The 18,136-nt window shown below is 42.8% G+C and overlaps 1 protein-coding gene across 1 annotated transcript in view; it reads left to right on the top strand.

The window, feature by feature from the left end:
- Nucleotides 1-18,136, top strand: part of Colec12 (collectin subfamily member 12) — a 153,454-nt gene that overhangs the window by 134,072 nt on the left and 1,246 nt on the right. Inside the window, exons 6-9 of the mRNA XM_090353364.1 lie at nucleotides 6,895-7,383; nucleotides 8,072-8,208; nucleotides 9,256-9,365; nucleotides 17,405-17,550. Of these exons, the coding sequence (XP_090209490.1) occupies nucleotides 6,895-7,383; nucleotides 8,072-8,208; nucleotides 9,256-9,365; nucleotides 17,405-17,550 (882 nt within the window). The remainder of the gene's footprint in view (nucleotides 1-6,894; nucleotides 7,384-8,071; nucleotides 8,209-9,255; nucleotides 9,366-17,404; nucleotides 17,551-18,136) is intronic.

Below are 18,136 nucleotides of genomic sequence, written 5' to 3'. Positions count from 1 at the left end.
GAGGTATTTTTAATATCAAAATACTTGGAGTTGTTTTGAAAGTGAGATTAACTATTTTTGTTCCCCCTAATTTTTGTGCCAGTACTAGGACTTAAACTCAGGTCCCTTAGCATTTTCAAGGCTGGGTTGCTCTACCACTTGAACTACACATTTAGGTTTTTACTAGGTAATTAGAGATAAATCTCAAAAACTTTTCTACTTGGGCTGGCTTTGAACTGTGATTCTCTACTTTTAGTCTTCATGAGTGGCTAGGAATATACACATAAGCCACCTGGGCCCAGCAGGGCTGATTATTTTACATTACAAAGTTTCTGTTAAGGGATTTTTAGTTCCACATGTCATAAATAGATGGATGGTAGTCCTCACAACAGTGGTAGGATGGAAATGACTGACTCCCGTAGGAAATCTGAGCTTTACTGCCATTGGTGTCATTCCCATGTGTTGGGAGTCCTTGACCCAGATGAAATCTACTTTTGAGGACCTGTAGCAAGTACACAGTAATAGTATCTTCCAATCAAACTGCTTTCAGAAGTTGTAAGGTCATGAATGGAGGATGCTGGGCTTATCTATTTGGAATATACAAGGACAAGATAGTAAGATGGTCCTCGTATTTAGGTTGTTTAAAATCAAGAGAATTCTAGAGCACTAGAAATAAGAAATAAAAGAAAATGCAGGGGCCAAGAGTTTGGCCTAGTGGTACAGTGTTTGTCTAGCATGCACAAAGATCGGGGTTTGATTCCTCCACACCACATGCATAGAAAAAAGCCAGAAGTGGTGCTAAGGCTCAAGTGGTAGAGCTCTAGCCTTGAGAAAGTCCAAGGACAGTGCTCAGGCCCTGAACTCAAGCCCAGAACTGGCAAAAAAAAAAAATTAAAGAAAAAAAATGCAAAAGAATAAAGGTAAGCCAGGCACTGGTGGCTCAGGCCTGGGATCTAGAAGATAGTGGTTCAAATGCAGAAAAGTCCTAAAGACTATCTCAAATTAACTAGCAAAAGAATGGGTTTGAGGCATGACTTAAGTGGTAAAACACCAGCCTAGCAAGCAAGTAGAAGGCCCCGAGTTCAAACTGTGGTTCATGGGAAAAAACGAGGCAGAAGTTAACAGACCAAGGAAGGAAGGAAGGGGACTCTAAATGTAAAGTTGAAAATAGGGGATATGTTTTGAAATGCAAGAAAGTCTTAAGAAGCTACAACCTTCAGTAAGGTTGCAGTCATCAGAGTGAAGTTGTCTAAAAGGTAGTAAATGTATCTTATTTCTTATATTAGCAGAGCTCTTATTGGGTTGTACTAGAGGAATGAAAAACAGTGTATTTAGTTTGCATAAAGGCATTTTAACAGTGGGACCATAAGGATGAGTAGAGAAAGAGGTGGCTTACAGCAGAATTAGGTGACTTTGCTACTTGTGCTACATAACAAATTACATAGCTGGATTTCAGTCCACATAAACGTTCCAGCAGGAAATAAGACCCTATCTCAAAAATAACAGGATCAGAGGCATAGCTAAATAGTAGAGTGCCTATAGAGGCCCTGAGTTTAAACTCCACTACTAACAAAAAAAAAATAGTTAATGGTGAGAGGTGAGTAAAGCTGGCAGGGCCTGTTCAACACCTCTATCTGTGACCAGCTTGAGGATATGGATGATCTGATAATCTAACACTTGTGTGATAGCTGAGGGATAATGGAATCATTGAAAATGATCTAAGGGGCTGGAATAAAGCCAACTGAATAAAATAGGGGATTCATTTAAATCCTGTTCATAGGTTGCTAAGACCAGACAGACAAATGCTGTTGGGGTGACATAGCTTAGAGGAAGTATGCAGGAAGCTAAGGATTTCAGTTGACAGAAGTGTTCTTGGGGAAGTTACTGTGATCTTTAAGTGTATTGGTGAAAATACAGCATTCCAATCGTGCAGTAAGTTCTTACTATGTTCAGTAGCTCTGGAGAGTGTTTACTTCGGGGGTCCTCTTTCAAAAGGGACATCCACAGCCCAGAATGCTACCAAAAGGTAGGTGAGGGTACTGGGGTCTACAAGGTAGGTTTGGGGATCTACTTTGTGGGCCACAAGGCGGTCATGTACAGCTGCTTAGAAGACCTCTGGGGGTGCTCTGGAGAGCCATATAAAGACTACTAGATTTTTTTTTTAAAGATGTTTCAGGAACAGTATTGGGACCCCACTTTGGAGGGGATGGACACTTGTCGGTCAGGGAAGTTGTAGGTATGGATAGTATTTACTAGGGGATCTTTAATGAAGACTGCCCCTGGTTCTGATCTGCTATTCTACCAGGGGTCTAATCAGGCATGGGCCTGCCTCCCTCCTGAGTAGACCAAACACCCCATCTCAACAGCCTTCCTGCAGCCCCTTCTCTAGCTGGTCCGACAAGAATGTGATGCCAGTACTGCCTCCTGGGACACTGACACCGCAAGTGTTTTAATACTGGGCCACCACAGTTGATGTGGCTGAATCAGAGGCTGGCATTGGAAAAGTACTTGGCAGCTTCTTAGTCTTTGGCTATGCCAACAACCCATCTTTCAAGCAGCAGCTCTTGTCCTACATCATTCTGACCTTTGTTCTGAGGCCATCGGCTTCTTTTTTTCTCTTTTGTCACACTAAAGCTTGTCACCCAGCCCTGGTTGCTGCTTTAGGCTATTGCAGGAGCTGACGTGTGTTTAGCTTTAGCATTCATCACCACCTGTCTGTTATGAGCTTTGAAACTATAAAAATGTTAAATACCTAGTCTTTATTCTTAAATCCAGAATGAAAGCAGATTGTAGCTTCTGTGCACTGTCATGAAACCAGAGCTCTTTAGAGTAACTGGTACCTGGGACAATATTACCTGGGTAATCTGGATATTGTCTATTAATTTCAAACTTTTATGACTATTGGCTTAACTAATCTTCTGCAAGGATATTTTTTTCTGGCAGTAATTGGACTTCACCTGAAGAGTTCCTTGGTTTCCAGGTAGGGATTTTTTTTTTTTTGCCAGTCCTGGGCTTGAGCTCAAAGCTAGAGCTCTACCACTTGAGCCTCAGCACCACTTCCGGCTTTTTTTCTATGTATGTGGTACCAAGGAATCGAACCCGGGTCTTTATGCATGCTAGGCAAGCACTTTAACCACTAGGCCAAACTCCCAGCCCCTAGGCCCCTTCACCCCAAAAGCCTCCCTCTTAGCATATCCTGCATAGCTTGGGTTACACGTCCAACTTTTAAATATTGTTGCAATGGGTTCTTGCTAATTTTTGCCCTGACTAGTTTTGAACTGTGCCTCTGGATTACAGGCATAAGCCAGTTCATCTGGCCTTTTATAAGGAATTTTATATCTTTGTTTATAGATACGCTGGCTAGCCAAGTAATACAAAATGTTTATAGTGCAAGATTCATGTTCACTGTATGAGTAGTTCTCCTGTAATTAGTGATTGCTGGAATTTGCTAATCAGGGAAGTTTTAGGTATGAAAAATAGCTTGTACTAAATACTCTCAAACCATCCCAGTGAATCCTGACCAGGACTCTAGGAAGCTTTTAATATCACCAGTTTACAGAGGGAGAGATTTAAATACCAACAATACGTACTTAAACACAATTGGAGCCCAAGTATTCTGGTGCCAAGGCCCATGCCATTAACTGCTAGAGTCATTTAACGTACATACTTGTCCTGATACCTTCGAATGAGCATTTAAGGCCAGGGAATTGGAGGTTTGTTTGCATCTTCAACAGATCCTTCTTGGTGTTGAATAAGAATAGATTGTGAAAGTGTGGAGGCAGGAGTCCAGCCTAGGTAGGAATGACTTGAGTTAGAATGGTAGCCATGGAAATAGCAACAAGGCCCCTGAGCAGGCTCTGTTTTTGGAGGGAGGTCTTATCTGATCTCTCCAACCACACCCTCCGAAGGCTCACAGTACTATGAGCCTTCTTCACCACCATGTTTTAACACCTAGGACCTTGGAATTTCCTCTTCGATGTTTCAAACCAGAAATAGCAGCCATAGGCCGTGTGTTTCAGGGTGGGAGTTGGTAAGTGTGGCTAGTCCTGCCTATGTGTCATCTGTGAAGAGCAAGGAACACATCTGTAGGGTGGGTATCTTGATCCTAAGGTGGTGGCACACAGTCGAAGTAGAAATAGCCATAGTTAATAGGAGATGTCAGTGGCAGTGTGTCAGAGCTCAGCTTCTGAAGAATATTTGCTTTCTCCCATCACACTTATCCTTGCACTTGCTGTGCGTTGATCTGAGAAACTTCTCAAGCCAGCCCAGCACTCCCTTCCAATTCTGTATGTCCAGCGGCGTTGCAGGTATGCGAACACAAGCAGCGAGGCAAAGCACTCCACTTCTGCATGCACATCTGTCTCTCCACACTTCAGCATCTGGGGCCTTCTTTCTGCACATGGTGAGCTCAGCCTGAGGATGAGAGAAAGCCAGATGGAGCAGGAGGCATTAAGCTTGGCTTAGTCTTTCCTGTGCAAGATTCTAAATACTCTGATGCTTTCCAGGAAATTCCTGATGACTTACACTTAATGAGCTCTTGTCATTAGCCGCCTTAAGACAGTTGCCTCACTTAGAATTAGGATCTGGCCGGGCACTGGGTGGCTCATGCCTATAATCTTAGCTACTCAGGAATCTGAGATCTGGTTCAAAGCTAGCTCATCAAGCAAATGCTCCTCATCTACCGTCCGTGGAGCTGGGATTGCAGTTCTAAGTCCCTGCTCCTGACTCCTTAGACGTTCTTAGTATTCAGTCTCTGAGATGATAGGTGGCAGTAAGAATTAAAGCTGTTGCTAGAAACACATTGGAAACTTTCCTCAAGGTAGATGCCTGGCTTGGCACTTTAACGTCTTTCATCTGGTTTGAGTTGCTTTAGGGTTCCAAGTTTCCAAAGCTCCAGGGTCTGCACACAGGTAGAGGATTGCTGGCAGTGAAAACCTAGGGCTTTTAAGCCCTGGTATTGGTTGTGCCTGTGTATTTCTGGAGCTATGGCAGCTTTACTAGCCACATCAATTCTGTGGCATTTAAGATTCTCGAGCTGAGCAGCCACTGTTGAATTTATCAACAGACTTTATGGATTTCCTGAAGTTAAACAAAAGTGAAACAGAAGAAAAGGCTTGTTTTCTGAGGGTTTTTTTTTGGTGGGGGGGCTACTTTATTGCCAGGTTTTTTTTTTATTAGACCTTTCCATAATGCTATATCCATCCATGTGGGGAAACACATAGCAGCCTCCCCAATATTTTGTACCCATACAAAGACATTTATGCCAGGCTCTAGTGACTCACACCTGTATTCCTAGTTACAAAAGGGGCTGAGAATCAGAGGATCAAACCATGAGGCCAGCCAAGACAGAAATGTCCATGACAGTCTATTAAAAAAAAAAAAAAGTGGTAAAGTGCTTGCCTAGCATACATGAAGCGCTTGGTTTGGTTCCTCAGTACCACAGAAAAAGCAGCTCAGGGACAATGCTCAAGCCCCGAATTCAAGTACTGACAAAGGGAGGAAGGAAGGGCTCAGTATTGGTGGCTGAATCTGTAATCTTACATACTCAAGAGGCTAAGAGCATCACAGTTGGGAGATTAAGTCGAGCTGGCTTCAATTAACCACCCAAAGAAGGCAGAAGTAGAGCTGTGGCTCAAATAGTAGAGCAGTAGCCTTGAGCACAAAAGTTCAGACAGTGCTTAGGACCTGAGTTTAAGCCCCAGGACCGACACAGGAAAAACCTGAGCTTGAGGGGTGGCTAGCCATAAGCAAGGAGGTCAAGTATGCTTGAGGCCCTAAATTTAAGCCCTGATACTGGTAGAGGGAGACAGAAGAAATACAGTACCTTCTTGTCAGATGTAGCACCTTTAAAAGTCCACCTTCCCCATCCATCCTAAATGTTTCAGGCTATGGAACAAGCCTATTCAGATTAAACAGAAGAAAACTCAGAATCGCAGGTTAGGAACTTTTTACTTGTTCCTGGGAAAGGAGGCAATCTTATAAATTCAAACCTGAGGAAGCAGATTGTTTTAAGACTAGTATCTCCATAAGTACATTCATTTCCACATCAGAAGACCTGCATTCATACCGGAGCTCTGCTAGTCGAGCGTTACCATTTATGTCTTCTTTTTTTAAGCTAAATAACTTTGAACAGAGTGTAGTTCTGGTCCTATAGGTCGTCATCATCTGGGCCACAGGAACCAGTGTCATAGGTGAAAATCAGATGACAGGATTAAGGGGAAGTCCCATTTACTGTCAAATCCTGGTTATAGTGAATACCAGTTAAGGCCCTGTTGAGACAACCACCATAGGATGTGAGACTATTTTTTTAATTGGGATGACAGTGATCAGCAAGGATTTGCTTGTCTTCCTACCCTGGCTTTGTTGTATATAATTCGCCAAATTGTTTTTCTCAAGCCACCTTCTCTATTATTAGGCTTAAACTAGCCCGGAGAGTTTATACAATGGCCTACCAACCCTCTGAGGGGGCCATGGGTGAAGGAGACTCAATGGTAAGGACAGTAGGATGGGAGAGCTTTCATTTGTTAGTCCCAACACAGTTGTATCAGTTTGTGCAGGCTTTAAGAAGAGACAGTTTAAACCAATGTATCTCCTCACAATTCTGGAAACTAGAAGTCAAGCTATTGGCAGTGTTAGTTTCCTCCAGGGCCTCTCTCCTCCTTTCCCACACATCTGGTTTCCTGTGTCTGTGTCCCTAATCCCTTACAGGGACTCATTCACTAAGGTCATTGGATGGGCCCTTGTTTTAATTGCTTTTTTAAGTGTTTGCCTCCAATTGAGGACACCAACAATTTATGATAAATATGTATTCATTAATTTATGTGCTAAATGTTTTAAAATTGGGGATTACATTTGAAGACATGAAGCTCTGATGACAGAGTGTTTTCATCACTTTTTTTTTTTTTAATGTTTTAGGTCCTCCTGGCCCCAGAGGCCCAAAAGGTGACAGAGGCTCTCAGGGCCCTCCTGGGCCCACTGGCAACAAAGGACAGAAAGGAGAAAAGGGGGAGCCTGGTCCCCCGGGCCCTGCGGGTGAGAGAGGCCCAGCGGGCCCAGCTGGCCCACCTGGAGAGCGTGGTGGCAAAGGCTCCAAAGGTTCCCAGGGCCCCAAAGGCTCTCGGGGGACCCCCGGCAAGCCAGGCCCTCAGGGCCCCAACGGTGACCCAGGCCCACCAGGCCCACCAGGCAAAGATGGACTCCCCGGTCCCCAGGGCCCTCCTGGCTTCCACGGACTGCAGGGCACTGTGGGGGAGCCTGGGGTACCTGGACCACGGGGGCTGCCAGGTTTGCCAGGAGTGCCAGGCATGCCAGGCCCCAAAGGGCCACCCGGACCCCCAGGCCCATCTGGGTCAGTGGAGCCCCTGGCTCTGCAGAATGTGCCAACTGCAGTACCAGAGGCCACTGGTGAGTTCAAGATCCCTTTCCAGCTCAGATTGGGGGATGGTCAGACAATGTCTTCACAGTGGAGCCACCCCCTAGAAGGAGCCTCCACAAGCCTTAACCCTCTCTGCCGCCCATGCTTCTCTCCAAATACTGTCAAGTCTCTGGAGGAATCAGGCCCTCAGAGGTTAAGAAACCCCTAACACTTGCTTGAAGGCAGCCAGTTTTGGTTGGCCAATCCCTGACCATGTTGTCCTCATTCTGTCCACCCCTTGGGGACAGACTGTCACTCAGTGAAATCCATCTGCATCACACAGAATCCTTGTGGATGTCTCGTTTCAGTTCCTTTTTGAAAAGGTATCATGGTGCCTTTGGCAAAATTCTTACCTTCTCTGAGACTATGCTTCTCTCTTTTGCCCCAAGAGCTTGGATTTGGTCTAGGTTCTCCCACCCAGTTCATAGGTTCCAAAAAATTCAAGGCGGAATCCTCTGGGCCTGCCTTCCTCTCTTCTTTTACATTATATCTGTCATTGTATAGCACTAATCCAGGAACAAAGACCCAGACGTAGGATTTCTTGATTATCACTACTGTGAAATCAGGCCCAGGCTTGCACAGACTGCTCCTCGCATGGGTTTGGGACTTCAGCATCTTCAACCTAGCTAAGGAAGTGGGAAGAGCTTAAAACTAGTTTTGCAAACTTTGTCTTCCTAGGCTGTCCACCTCACTGGAAGAACTTCACAGACAAATGTTACTATTTTTCGGTGGAAAAAGAAATTTTTGAGGATGCAAAACTTTTCTGTGAGGACAAGTCTGCACATCTTGTTTTCATAAACACAAGAGAGGAACAGGTAAGGTCTGTGGCAGACATGGGTGTGAAAGAAAGCTATCATTTAGGGATAGCTTATGTCAGGAAATTGCACGCTTGCTGGGGAGTAAAAGACATCAAATATTTATAATCACATGGAAGAGCATGATGTGAAGACCTGGGCTTTGTCCAGGGCTCACTAAATTCATCGATGGTGCTGGAACTCTCTTCTCATATCCAGCTTTGAAAGCTCAGAGACATGAAGCTCTTCCCACTGGCTATTTCAAGTTTGCAGGGCAACAGAGGAATGTAAGCATGCCACCACACCTGCAAAGAGAAACAAGATACTTAAGAGCTAATCAGTCATGGGGGGGGGGCCAGGAAAACAGAGGAGGCAGGGCCCACCTTTGGTCATTCTCAGGCCCTCTGCCACGTGCCAGGTGTTTTCTTCTTTAAACAGGAGAAATACCCTAAAATACAGGTCACTTTACAGATGATAAAAACTGGGGCAGAAGGTTGAAATGATTTATGCACAGGATGCCAAAGTATAGAGCTTAGACTGAGATGCAGCTAACACCAATGATCTTCCCTGGGTACTACTGTGTTCCAGGACCACCTCCCTCTTCCCTAAGCATCTCCAGCAAACACAAACCTAAAGGCAAGTTTCTCCTAATAACTGACCTGGAAGCATCCAGAAGCGGGCACAAGCTCAGCCACTAGACATCCTTGCTATACAATCTTAAAGATTCTGCACAGGACCCGGCTCAGAGAGAACCCTTATAATGCCATAGCTGATCCCCCCAGTAGACCCCAGGAGGGAGGGGTGGTAGCCTAAGGGCTTCCTTGAGCTGTCTTTGTGACTTGTAAAAGCGATGCAGCTCCTCCATCACTTATAAATAACCAAGTCCTCCAAAACGATGTCCCAACACAATAAATGCTATTAAAAAAAGGATGGCAAACCATATAAAAATGGTAATAAACACCCTCTCTCGACAGTTTTTTACCCCATATGTTGAAAACAAGTCTTTCAGATATTAATAACCATTATTAGTATCAACAGAAATAGTGATGCTCCCCTTCTATTTTTCAGCAATGGATAAAAAAGCAGATCGTAGGGAGGGACAGCCACTGGATTGGCCTGACAGACTTGGAGCAAGAAAACGAGTGGAAGTGGCTAGACAGGACACCTGTGGACTACAAGTGAGTATTCGGGAACCAGTCGCATATTTCCACAGGGGATAGTGGTTGGCAGTTGGTATGATATGCTGTCCGTGGGGTTTTCCTCTTCGGTCTACATGGTCTTAAGACCCATGAAACTACACACTAGTGTACTTCTGTCCAAAGTGTTTTTCCTTGATTTTAGGAGGAAGGGTAATGAAGTGGACAACCTTAGCTACATTCAGTTTTCACCCAGAGAATTTTTTGCACACTGAGGGTTCCTTTCAGCACATCACCACTAGTGTATCTAAACTGATTGAGAACCCAGGAAGCTCATGTGCACCCAAAGTTACAGTATAGAAAAAGCATTTCTTAAAGGACTTCAGTGCTTTCACTTCCCTCTCCTTCCCCATACTCTAAAGGTAATACATTCTATCCATTTGAATCTCTACTCTGGCCTTGGTACTGGATTCTTTCCGAGCCTAGCCTTCTGGGGTTGTTCTACCTGGCAAAAGAGACAATGAGGCTGTTTGGGGCAAGACTTGTACCAGTAGAATAGTGGTATTGGGTCAGAAATGAATAGAGGCAGCTTTGTCCTTTTGAGACCATGTGGCCTAAGGCAGCCTTTTTTTTTTTTCTTTTTGTGCGTCATGGGGCTTGAACTAGGCCTGGGCGCTGTCTCTGAGCTCTTCAGCTCAAGACTATCACCCTACCCTTGAGCCAAGCCCCACTTCCCGTTTTCTAGAGGTTAATTGGAGATAAGAGTCTTAGGTTCTTTTGTGCTAGGGCTGGCTTTGAACCTTGATTCTCATGTCTCAGCCTCCTGAGTAGCTAGGATTATAGGCATGAGCCACTGCACCTAGCTAGGGCAGCCTTTAATTCAGTCCAATGCCTCTACTTGACAGCTGGGATTACAGGCATGTACCACCTCCCCTGGTAGTTTTGTACTTTAAATCTACCTTCTTCTCTTCTCCTAAGTGGCAAATATTGATATGGATCATTTGGGGGTCCTAGGTCTGCCCCCAAAGTGAGCATGTGTTGACGTGGTAGATATCCTATTTTCTCTTCTGTACTTAGAAGTTATACACAAACATACTCGGGCACTCAGGAACTTTTCGGTATGTAACATAGAAGGGATGAACTAGGGGAGACTCAAAACAGTTGTGGTTATTGACATCTATACATAACTGAAGGGTTAAAGATGAGAAAAGGAGGAGGTAGCAATTGTTAAACCTATTTTCTTTGGAAAAAAAAAAGAACTTGGCTTTCTTGGATAGCAAACAAAAAGTCACCATTAAATTCAGGTCTATGTTAAGAGTCACCAAGAAATTCATTCTTTAGCTTTCCGCCAAGAAACTGGGCTCATCCACATGGAATATATTGAGCTGTATATATTTGAACACCACAATGTATTTGACAACCAGGATTACACCACAGACACATACTCCCAGAAGGCCCCGAAAAGCTTTGGCTCCTACCCACAGCAATGGCTTATTTCATCCAATGGGACACAAACGATACCTTCCCCGGATTAAATCCTCCATGAAAGGAATCAGACATAGGATGAAGTCTCAATAACTGAAGGCTAATAGAATTTGATATATCATATAAATGCTGCACAAACCAGAACAGCCAGTAAAATCCAGAGGAGGGAGCACAGGCTCTAGAAAAAAGGAGAGCTGGGGTCTGGCGTTGACCCACCCCTGAAAGCAATGAGATCCCTCCCTATGTGTAAAACATACTTGACCAAAGGACTGTGTACTTTGAAAATGAGACTTTTTGTATACACACCTGTATAGTCTGTAATACAGGCAGGGATTACCACGTGGGAAATGCTTGAAATACATCACCTCCAAGTATTAGTATTCTTATCATAATTATAGTAAAATAGTACCACTACTATACAACTATATTGAGATCCACACACAGCCTTCTCACTCAAGTCTCACAATAGGTTTGTGAAGAACATTTTCTGTTGAAACCTGGGAAGGGTTTCATGCTTGTGGGGGCCTCTCACCAGTACCACCTTCCTTAAGTACTTCTTCATCTATGCAGACTTAGTTTTGTATTCCTCCTCTGGGTTTCTGAGGTCTTTCTCCTGCTCACAGAAGTCATTTTGTAGATCTAGCCATCTAAGAGATTGCTCACAAAAGGGCAAGGCTCTGAGTTCAATTATTATATACCAGCAAATCAGATGCCCTAGAGAAATAGCTACATGTCTAGAAATGCACACCCTAGTAAGATTGAATCAAAAAGAAATAGAAAACCTGAACAATCAGTAAAAAGAGGCTGACACAGTGATCAAAAAACTCACCTAAGGAAGAACAAACAGACCAGAAGTCTTCATAGCTGAATTCTACCAGACATTAGAAGAAGAATTAGTACCAGTTCTCTTAAACCCATAAGTTGATAAGACTGGCAACATCTTAGTCCTTACATCTACCACAGAGGAATTCAGTGTCACAGCTGTTTTCTCCAACACATACATAGCCCTTTTCAAATTACTTAGGGACTTTGTGGTTACTGTTAAAGAGGAAAAATACAGAGAGGAAGGCTTATTTTCCTTTCACTGTATTTTTCTTTTCACAGGTCTTACAGCTTGAACTCAGAACCTAGGTACTGTCCCTGAGCTTTTGCTCTCAAAGCTAGTACTCTGCTACTTAAGGCCCTGTTCCACTTCTGGCATATATTGGAGATGAGTGTCACGGGCTTTTCTGCCTGATCTGGCTTTAAACAATGATCCCCAGATCTCACTTACCTGAGTAGCTAGGATTATAGGCATGAGCCACCAGCACTCACCTTCCTTATTTCTGACCTGGTTCAGAAACACAAATACCAAAAGCATAAGAGCACACACAGACCTGAACTCAGGTTTATTTCCCCTGAGATCCACAGCTGAGTCTTGTGCCAGGCTGGGGCAAGACAGGACCGGTTGGAAAAAAGGAACTGTATGAGATTAACTCTGCAATAGTCTGGGATAATGCCCAGGTCAGGTTCTCATATACTTTAGTAGGACTACAAATTTCAGTATTGAAAAAAGTAAAATGGCCAGGCACCAGTGCCTCACATCTATAAACCTGGCCACTCTAGAGATTCAAAGCTATCCTAGACAGATGAATATGTGACTTACCTATAGTTAACCACCACAAAGGCAGAAGCAGAAGTCTAATCCAAGTAACAGCACCAGCCTTAAATGACAAAGCCAAGCAAGATCACGAGGCCCCAAATTCAACCCCCTATAGGAGGACTAAATACATAACAGCTGTCTACCTGACAACAGATGGAGAAGAAAGGTACTGTCCTTTTGCATTTCACCATAGACATAGGACAAACTCATTTCTGGCTGGCAGTCTCCAGTCCTTTAATTAGAGGTTGTCATATGACCGTGAATGGTTCTCATTTACTGAATCTCCTGGGGAGGGGCTCTTCCCCATCAGCCAGCTTTTAGATTTTTTTCCTGGGATATGGGGCCAGCAATATAAGCATTATCCCTATACTCACATTTTTAAAAAAGCCCATTTCTACACGGGTTGTTTAACATGAACCCCTCTGGTACAACATCTTGATAGTAACAATAAAATTATATATTTTAAGGTTCATTTCATAGACCATATCCCAAAGACGACAACATTTTAATCCTAAATATATTAAAGAAGAGGACTTTAAACGATTTACTGAACATGTAGATAGAAAAATCAATAAGGATAGAGGAGCCACAATTGGCTATCTTGTCTGAGTTGACAGTTGTGGAATATCTCTCTGAACTACAAAATGCTTTCAAGTACATAGTACATTGACCAAGATAGATCACATGTCTGACTATAAAACAAATCTCGAAAAATTAAACAAGTCTCATATTAGAAACTGATAGCAGAAAATTTCTCAAATATTTGGGAGATTATATGATACTTTTGAATAAACCGTACATTTTTAAAAATCACAAACAATGTAACAGACGTGCATATAAACAGCATGTTTAGGAAAGCACTGATAGCCTTATAATACATACTTTAAAACATTTATTTTTGCCAGTCCTGGGGCTCGAAGGTCAGGGCCTGAGCACTGTCCCCCAAACTTCTTTTCTCAACCACTTGAGCCAAAGTGCCATTTCCAATTTTTTCTGTTTATGTGATGCTGAGGGCTTCATGCATGCTAAGCAAGCACTCTACCACTAAGCCACATTTCTAGCCCTAAAACATGTTCTTAAAGATTGAAAATCAGTTTCCTCGTTATAAAGGTAGAAAAAAGAACAGATTTAAGTAGAAAGAACCTGGTTCTGCCCCTAGAAACACACACACACACACACACACACACACGTGGGCATGCACAATTAAATGTGAGGAAACACAGGAAAGAACAAAAAGCAGTGAAAAAGAAAAAAATAAAGGATTGGTGAAACTAGGGGTATATCAAAGCCAATTTTTTTACTCTTGATGCAACATCTCATTTGGCCAATTGTCACTAGTGAGAGTTTACCTAGGCCAAATTAGCAAGATAAAGGATGTAGGCTGTACCCACATGCTCGCAGCAGTAGGTCTCCCCTACCCACTCTATTAAGTCAGAGGCTCAAGTCTTTCTCAACCCTTGAGTTGCCCTCTCCTTTTTCTGTGGACGTCATTTGGTGAGAATTTACTGTCACATTTGAGCTTTCCTGTTTATATCACAAAGGTAAAACAATGGCTTTTCTATCCTTATAGATGGCCCCATATCATATTTGTGTTTTTGTAACATAAACCATTGGACAGTAGAGACCAAAAAAAAAAAAGACTTCAGTTTCACTAATTTAACAGTAATTTACACTGTATGCCTTCACATACTTTTTTACCCAAGCAGCACTGACCAGGGCCACAAGTGAACTTTTCCACAACTCCATTCCTCATTCTCCTGCGAAGAAGCATTTCTCATCACTAACATCTTCCTGTTTTGAGGCCAAGCCCTTCCCAGCAGAAGTTTGCTGGCCTTGAGGCTTTAATCTCATGGTTGAAGAGAAAGTACTAAGTTGCGAGGTTGGAAGGAACTATTCCTCAGATTGGGAACATATGTCCTGTCTCCATAAGGATGACCCCCAAAACCCGGAGGTGTTCCACACCCACCAGCTGATTTGCTTGTGTGTGTTTCCACATTACAGAGGCCATCCATCTACATGCTTCCGAGGTTCTTAGCAGACTTATGTTTTAGGTTGCTGTAATGTGTGCATTTCTAATAGGAGACCTGGAAATGTCAACAGTGGGGGTTTTCAGGCCAGAGTTCAGCCATTCTTTCTATAGGCAATATTTAAGGTATATACATACACTTTGAATTTATCTGACATGCACTGTTCCACTGCAAAGCACACACACAGGACATTCCCACTCCATGGAATTATTGCTTTTCCAAAGAAATGCATGGAGACGGTTCAGATTGCTCCCGCAGCTGGCTTCAGCTGGAGGAAAGCTCCAGGTTGGCCTACCTCAGTTACCTCCCCTCAACTCCATGAAAATGCATTATGGTTTTCTTTCCCTAAGAGAAAGCCTTGAGCTTTATGTCTGAATTCCAGTAACCCAAAAGCCAATGGAGGAAGGGGATAAGGACTGCCTCCTCCTTTCTTACCTCTCAATTATCTTTTGAGGTCAATAGCACCCCCCCCCACTTTTACCTACTTAGCTTTAAATGATTTAAAAGAAAATGTGAGGACAGTATTAAGCAGGCCTTCTTATTCTAAAGAAGCCATAATTATACTTGGTTTCTCAGTTCACTGGTAAACTATATATCAAGTAGCCTGTCATTATAAAATCAATCAGATCTCAAATTCTGTAATCAAAATTAGGATCAATCCCTCTCACTATACTGGAAGAAATGAATAAAATGTGTATTAATGAGCTCAAATGTTGACATTTCCAGAGTCGGCCTGCAAGGTGGAAAAATGTCCAGGAAGTTAATCAAGTGTTGTTGTTGCCATTGTTGTGGTGCTATGGATTGAACTCAGGGCCTCATGTTTACTAGACAGGGACTCTACCATTTCAGCCACACCTCCTCCAGTTTCAAAAGTTAAGTTTTTTTCCAATTTTGTCTTCATCAGTATCATCACTAGTTGTTGTTGCTCGTTGCTCTTTTCTGTTGTTTTTTGTTAAGGAAGTGCTGGAGTTTCAACTCAGGACTTCACACTATCACTTTGAACCACTCTGTCTACTCCATCTTGTATTATTTTCATGATAGGATCTCAGGATTGCAGATTAGAGCACACTAAACTAGCTGTACTTTTCATTGCCATTGAGATGGCTGGTATGTACCATCATGCCATTGCATTGAGTAAGATGGAATCTCACAAACTTTTATACCAAGGCTGATCTCAAACCACAGTCCTGGATCTCTCTTCCTCTTAAGTAGCTAGGATTTCAAGCTTGAGCCCTCATGCCTGGCTTTTTCTGAGATGCTTGTTTTAGTCTAATTTGTTATATAAGTTCCATGAAAGTCTGAACTTGTGCTCTGCAGCCAGCTATCATCTGGATTGTGCCTGGCACATAGCAGGTGCTTTATGGGTATCGGAATAAAGCACTATGTTCTCATTATATCCTCTTAGTATAGTATCATCCCATGTTTACTCTGACAGTTGATAAGTTTCCTTTATCTTTTTTTTTATTAGATTTATAACTAAAGTGATTCTTTAATATCCCCAAACATACGTATGGTTTGGAGGTGTCAGTTCTACCTCATTCTTTGACTGTATGCTTCACCTGCCCTTTCTCCATGAAGTGATCAGGCTGGTCATAATGGAGGGCAATGTGAGCTCTGTTCTTGAGTGACCTTAGAACATGTGCCTGCTCATGGGATAATGAGTCATGATTGGTGGGAAGCATCTCCTGCTGCAAATGTTCTTCCAGACGCTCCCCAGAGGCCACTGTGTTCTCTTGGGCAGCAGCCATGAGCTTCTGTTCATGAACCTACATCTTAAAGAACAGCCCTCAAGCTGGGAGTTTGGCCTAGTAGTAGAGTGCTTGCCTAGCATGCACAAAGCCCTGGGTTCGATTCCTTCATACTACATACATAAGAAAAAGCTGGAAGTAGTGCTGTGGCTCAAGTGGTAGAGCTCCAGCCTTGAGAAAGCCCAAGAACAGTGTTAAAGCCCCAGGGCTCACCAAAAAAAAAAGAAAAAAAAGCCCACAAGCTGGGCGCTGGTGGCTCACACCTATAATCATAGCTACTCAGGAGGCTGAGATCTGACTATCACAGTTCCAAGCCAGCTTAAGCAGGAAAGTCCATGAGACCAAAAAGCCAGAAGTGGAGGTGTAGTGGCAGTGTGCTAGCCTTGAGCAGAGAAAGTTTAGGGACAGCATCCAGGCCCTGAGTTCAAGCCCCACAACCAACCAAAAAGAAATTGAACTCTGGCTAAGTGCTGTTCCAAACAACAGTATCCAAGCTGTCAACAAACCCAGATGAGCTCATCCTAAAGGCAACTTTTCAAGAATCCTTCTCCCCCAAAACCCAGTGAAATGTACGAGTCATTTCCAGTAAAATTACCATTTCTTTCTAAATTGGCTCCACTTTGCCAATGAAACCTAAGTTCTTATAAATACTATGAAGGGTCTCTCATTTTCTCTCCCTGAGGCTTTGGATTGTTACAAGGATCCTTGTGAGCAAAACACAGAAGAAGGGAGAAGGGAAAGAGGAAAAAAAAGTGAGTCTCCCTTGCCACACTTACAGGAGATTTTATAGATAGATACACGCACATGTGTGTATATATATATATATAGTCATGAACACTATGCATATGTGTATAGAACCAGAAGTCAGCATTCTAGAATACATTAGAAAGCTTTTTATCTAACCATTGTCAAAAAAGGATTCAATCTTTCAGCCTCATGATGATAAAGCTTAATGAGTTCATTTCTTTGTGGCAAAAATGGCAAGGCTACTGGGAAGTGCACATGATGTTACACAACAACTGCTCATCATCCTGAGTAAGAGCGTGCACTGCTTTTTCTTTCTGTGATGCATTTTCATTCCAGGACAAACTCTTTGGTTTTGCTTCTTACATTCCTCTGAATAAAGAAATCCAATGTGTTATTATACAAATAACACTCAATTTCTCTTTTGTTAAAAAGAAATTGGAAAGCTGGACAACCTGATAACTGGGGCCATGGCCACGGGCCAGGAGAAGACTGTGCTGGCTTGATTTACGCTGGGCAGTGGAATGATTTCCAGTGTGAAGACGTCAATAACTTCATTTGTGAAAAAAAAAGGGAGACAGGTGAGTGAAGTCACTGCTGGAATTTGAAGGTGAGGTAGGGAGAAGGGCTTTGAGTGTAGTTTCCAGTCCTGTATATTTTATTTACTAGCGAAGTAGGTCATTAACCTCTGGGGAATATTACTTTCTCCATGAGATGGTTGTGAGGACTCAGACAAGTACTCAATTTATATTAGATTATTTTAGAAAACAAACTTACAGTTCCAGATCAGTAATTTATATCGTCTGTGTAGACCAGCATTCATGCTTGTCCAAGCATCACTTGTGTTTATTTACTGAGCACTGTCTACCAGCCAGAAATTGTCCTAGGTAATGGATTGCTTATAAGATCACAAGCCAGAGGTTTTATTTAATATATGGACCCCCTGCATAACACAGCACCTTAGTTTTTATCAGAACTAGATAGCATTCCTTCCTCACTTCCTCCTTCTCTCATCATAAACTTTGCTAATAGAAGTGTCTTCCAAAGATGATGAAAAAATCTTTTCTATCAAAGACTAGGTATTACAGCTTTGTGAATATACTAAAAAAAATAATACTGAATTCAACACTTGAAATGGGTCACTTGAATGCTTGGTGAATTACATTT

The sequence above is a fragment of the Megascapheus bottae genome, chromosome 19, assembly GCF_031878675.1.
Source record: "Megascapheus bottae isolate mThoBot1 chromosome 19, mThoBot2.hap1, whole genome shotgun sequence".
Classification (NCBI taxonomy): Eukaryota; Metazoa; Chordata; class Mammalia; order Rodentia; family Geomyidae; genus Megascapheus; species Megascapheus bottae.
This window is presented reverse-complemented; position numbering and strand designations above follow the sequence as displayed.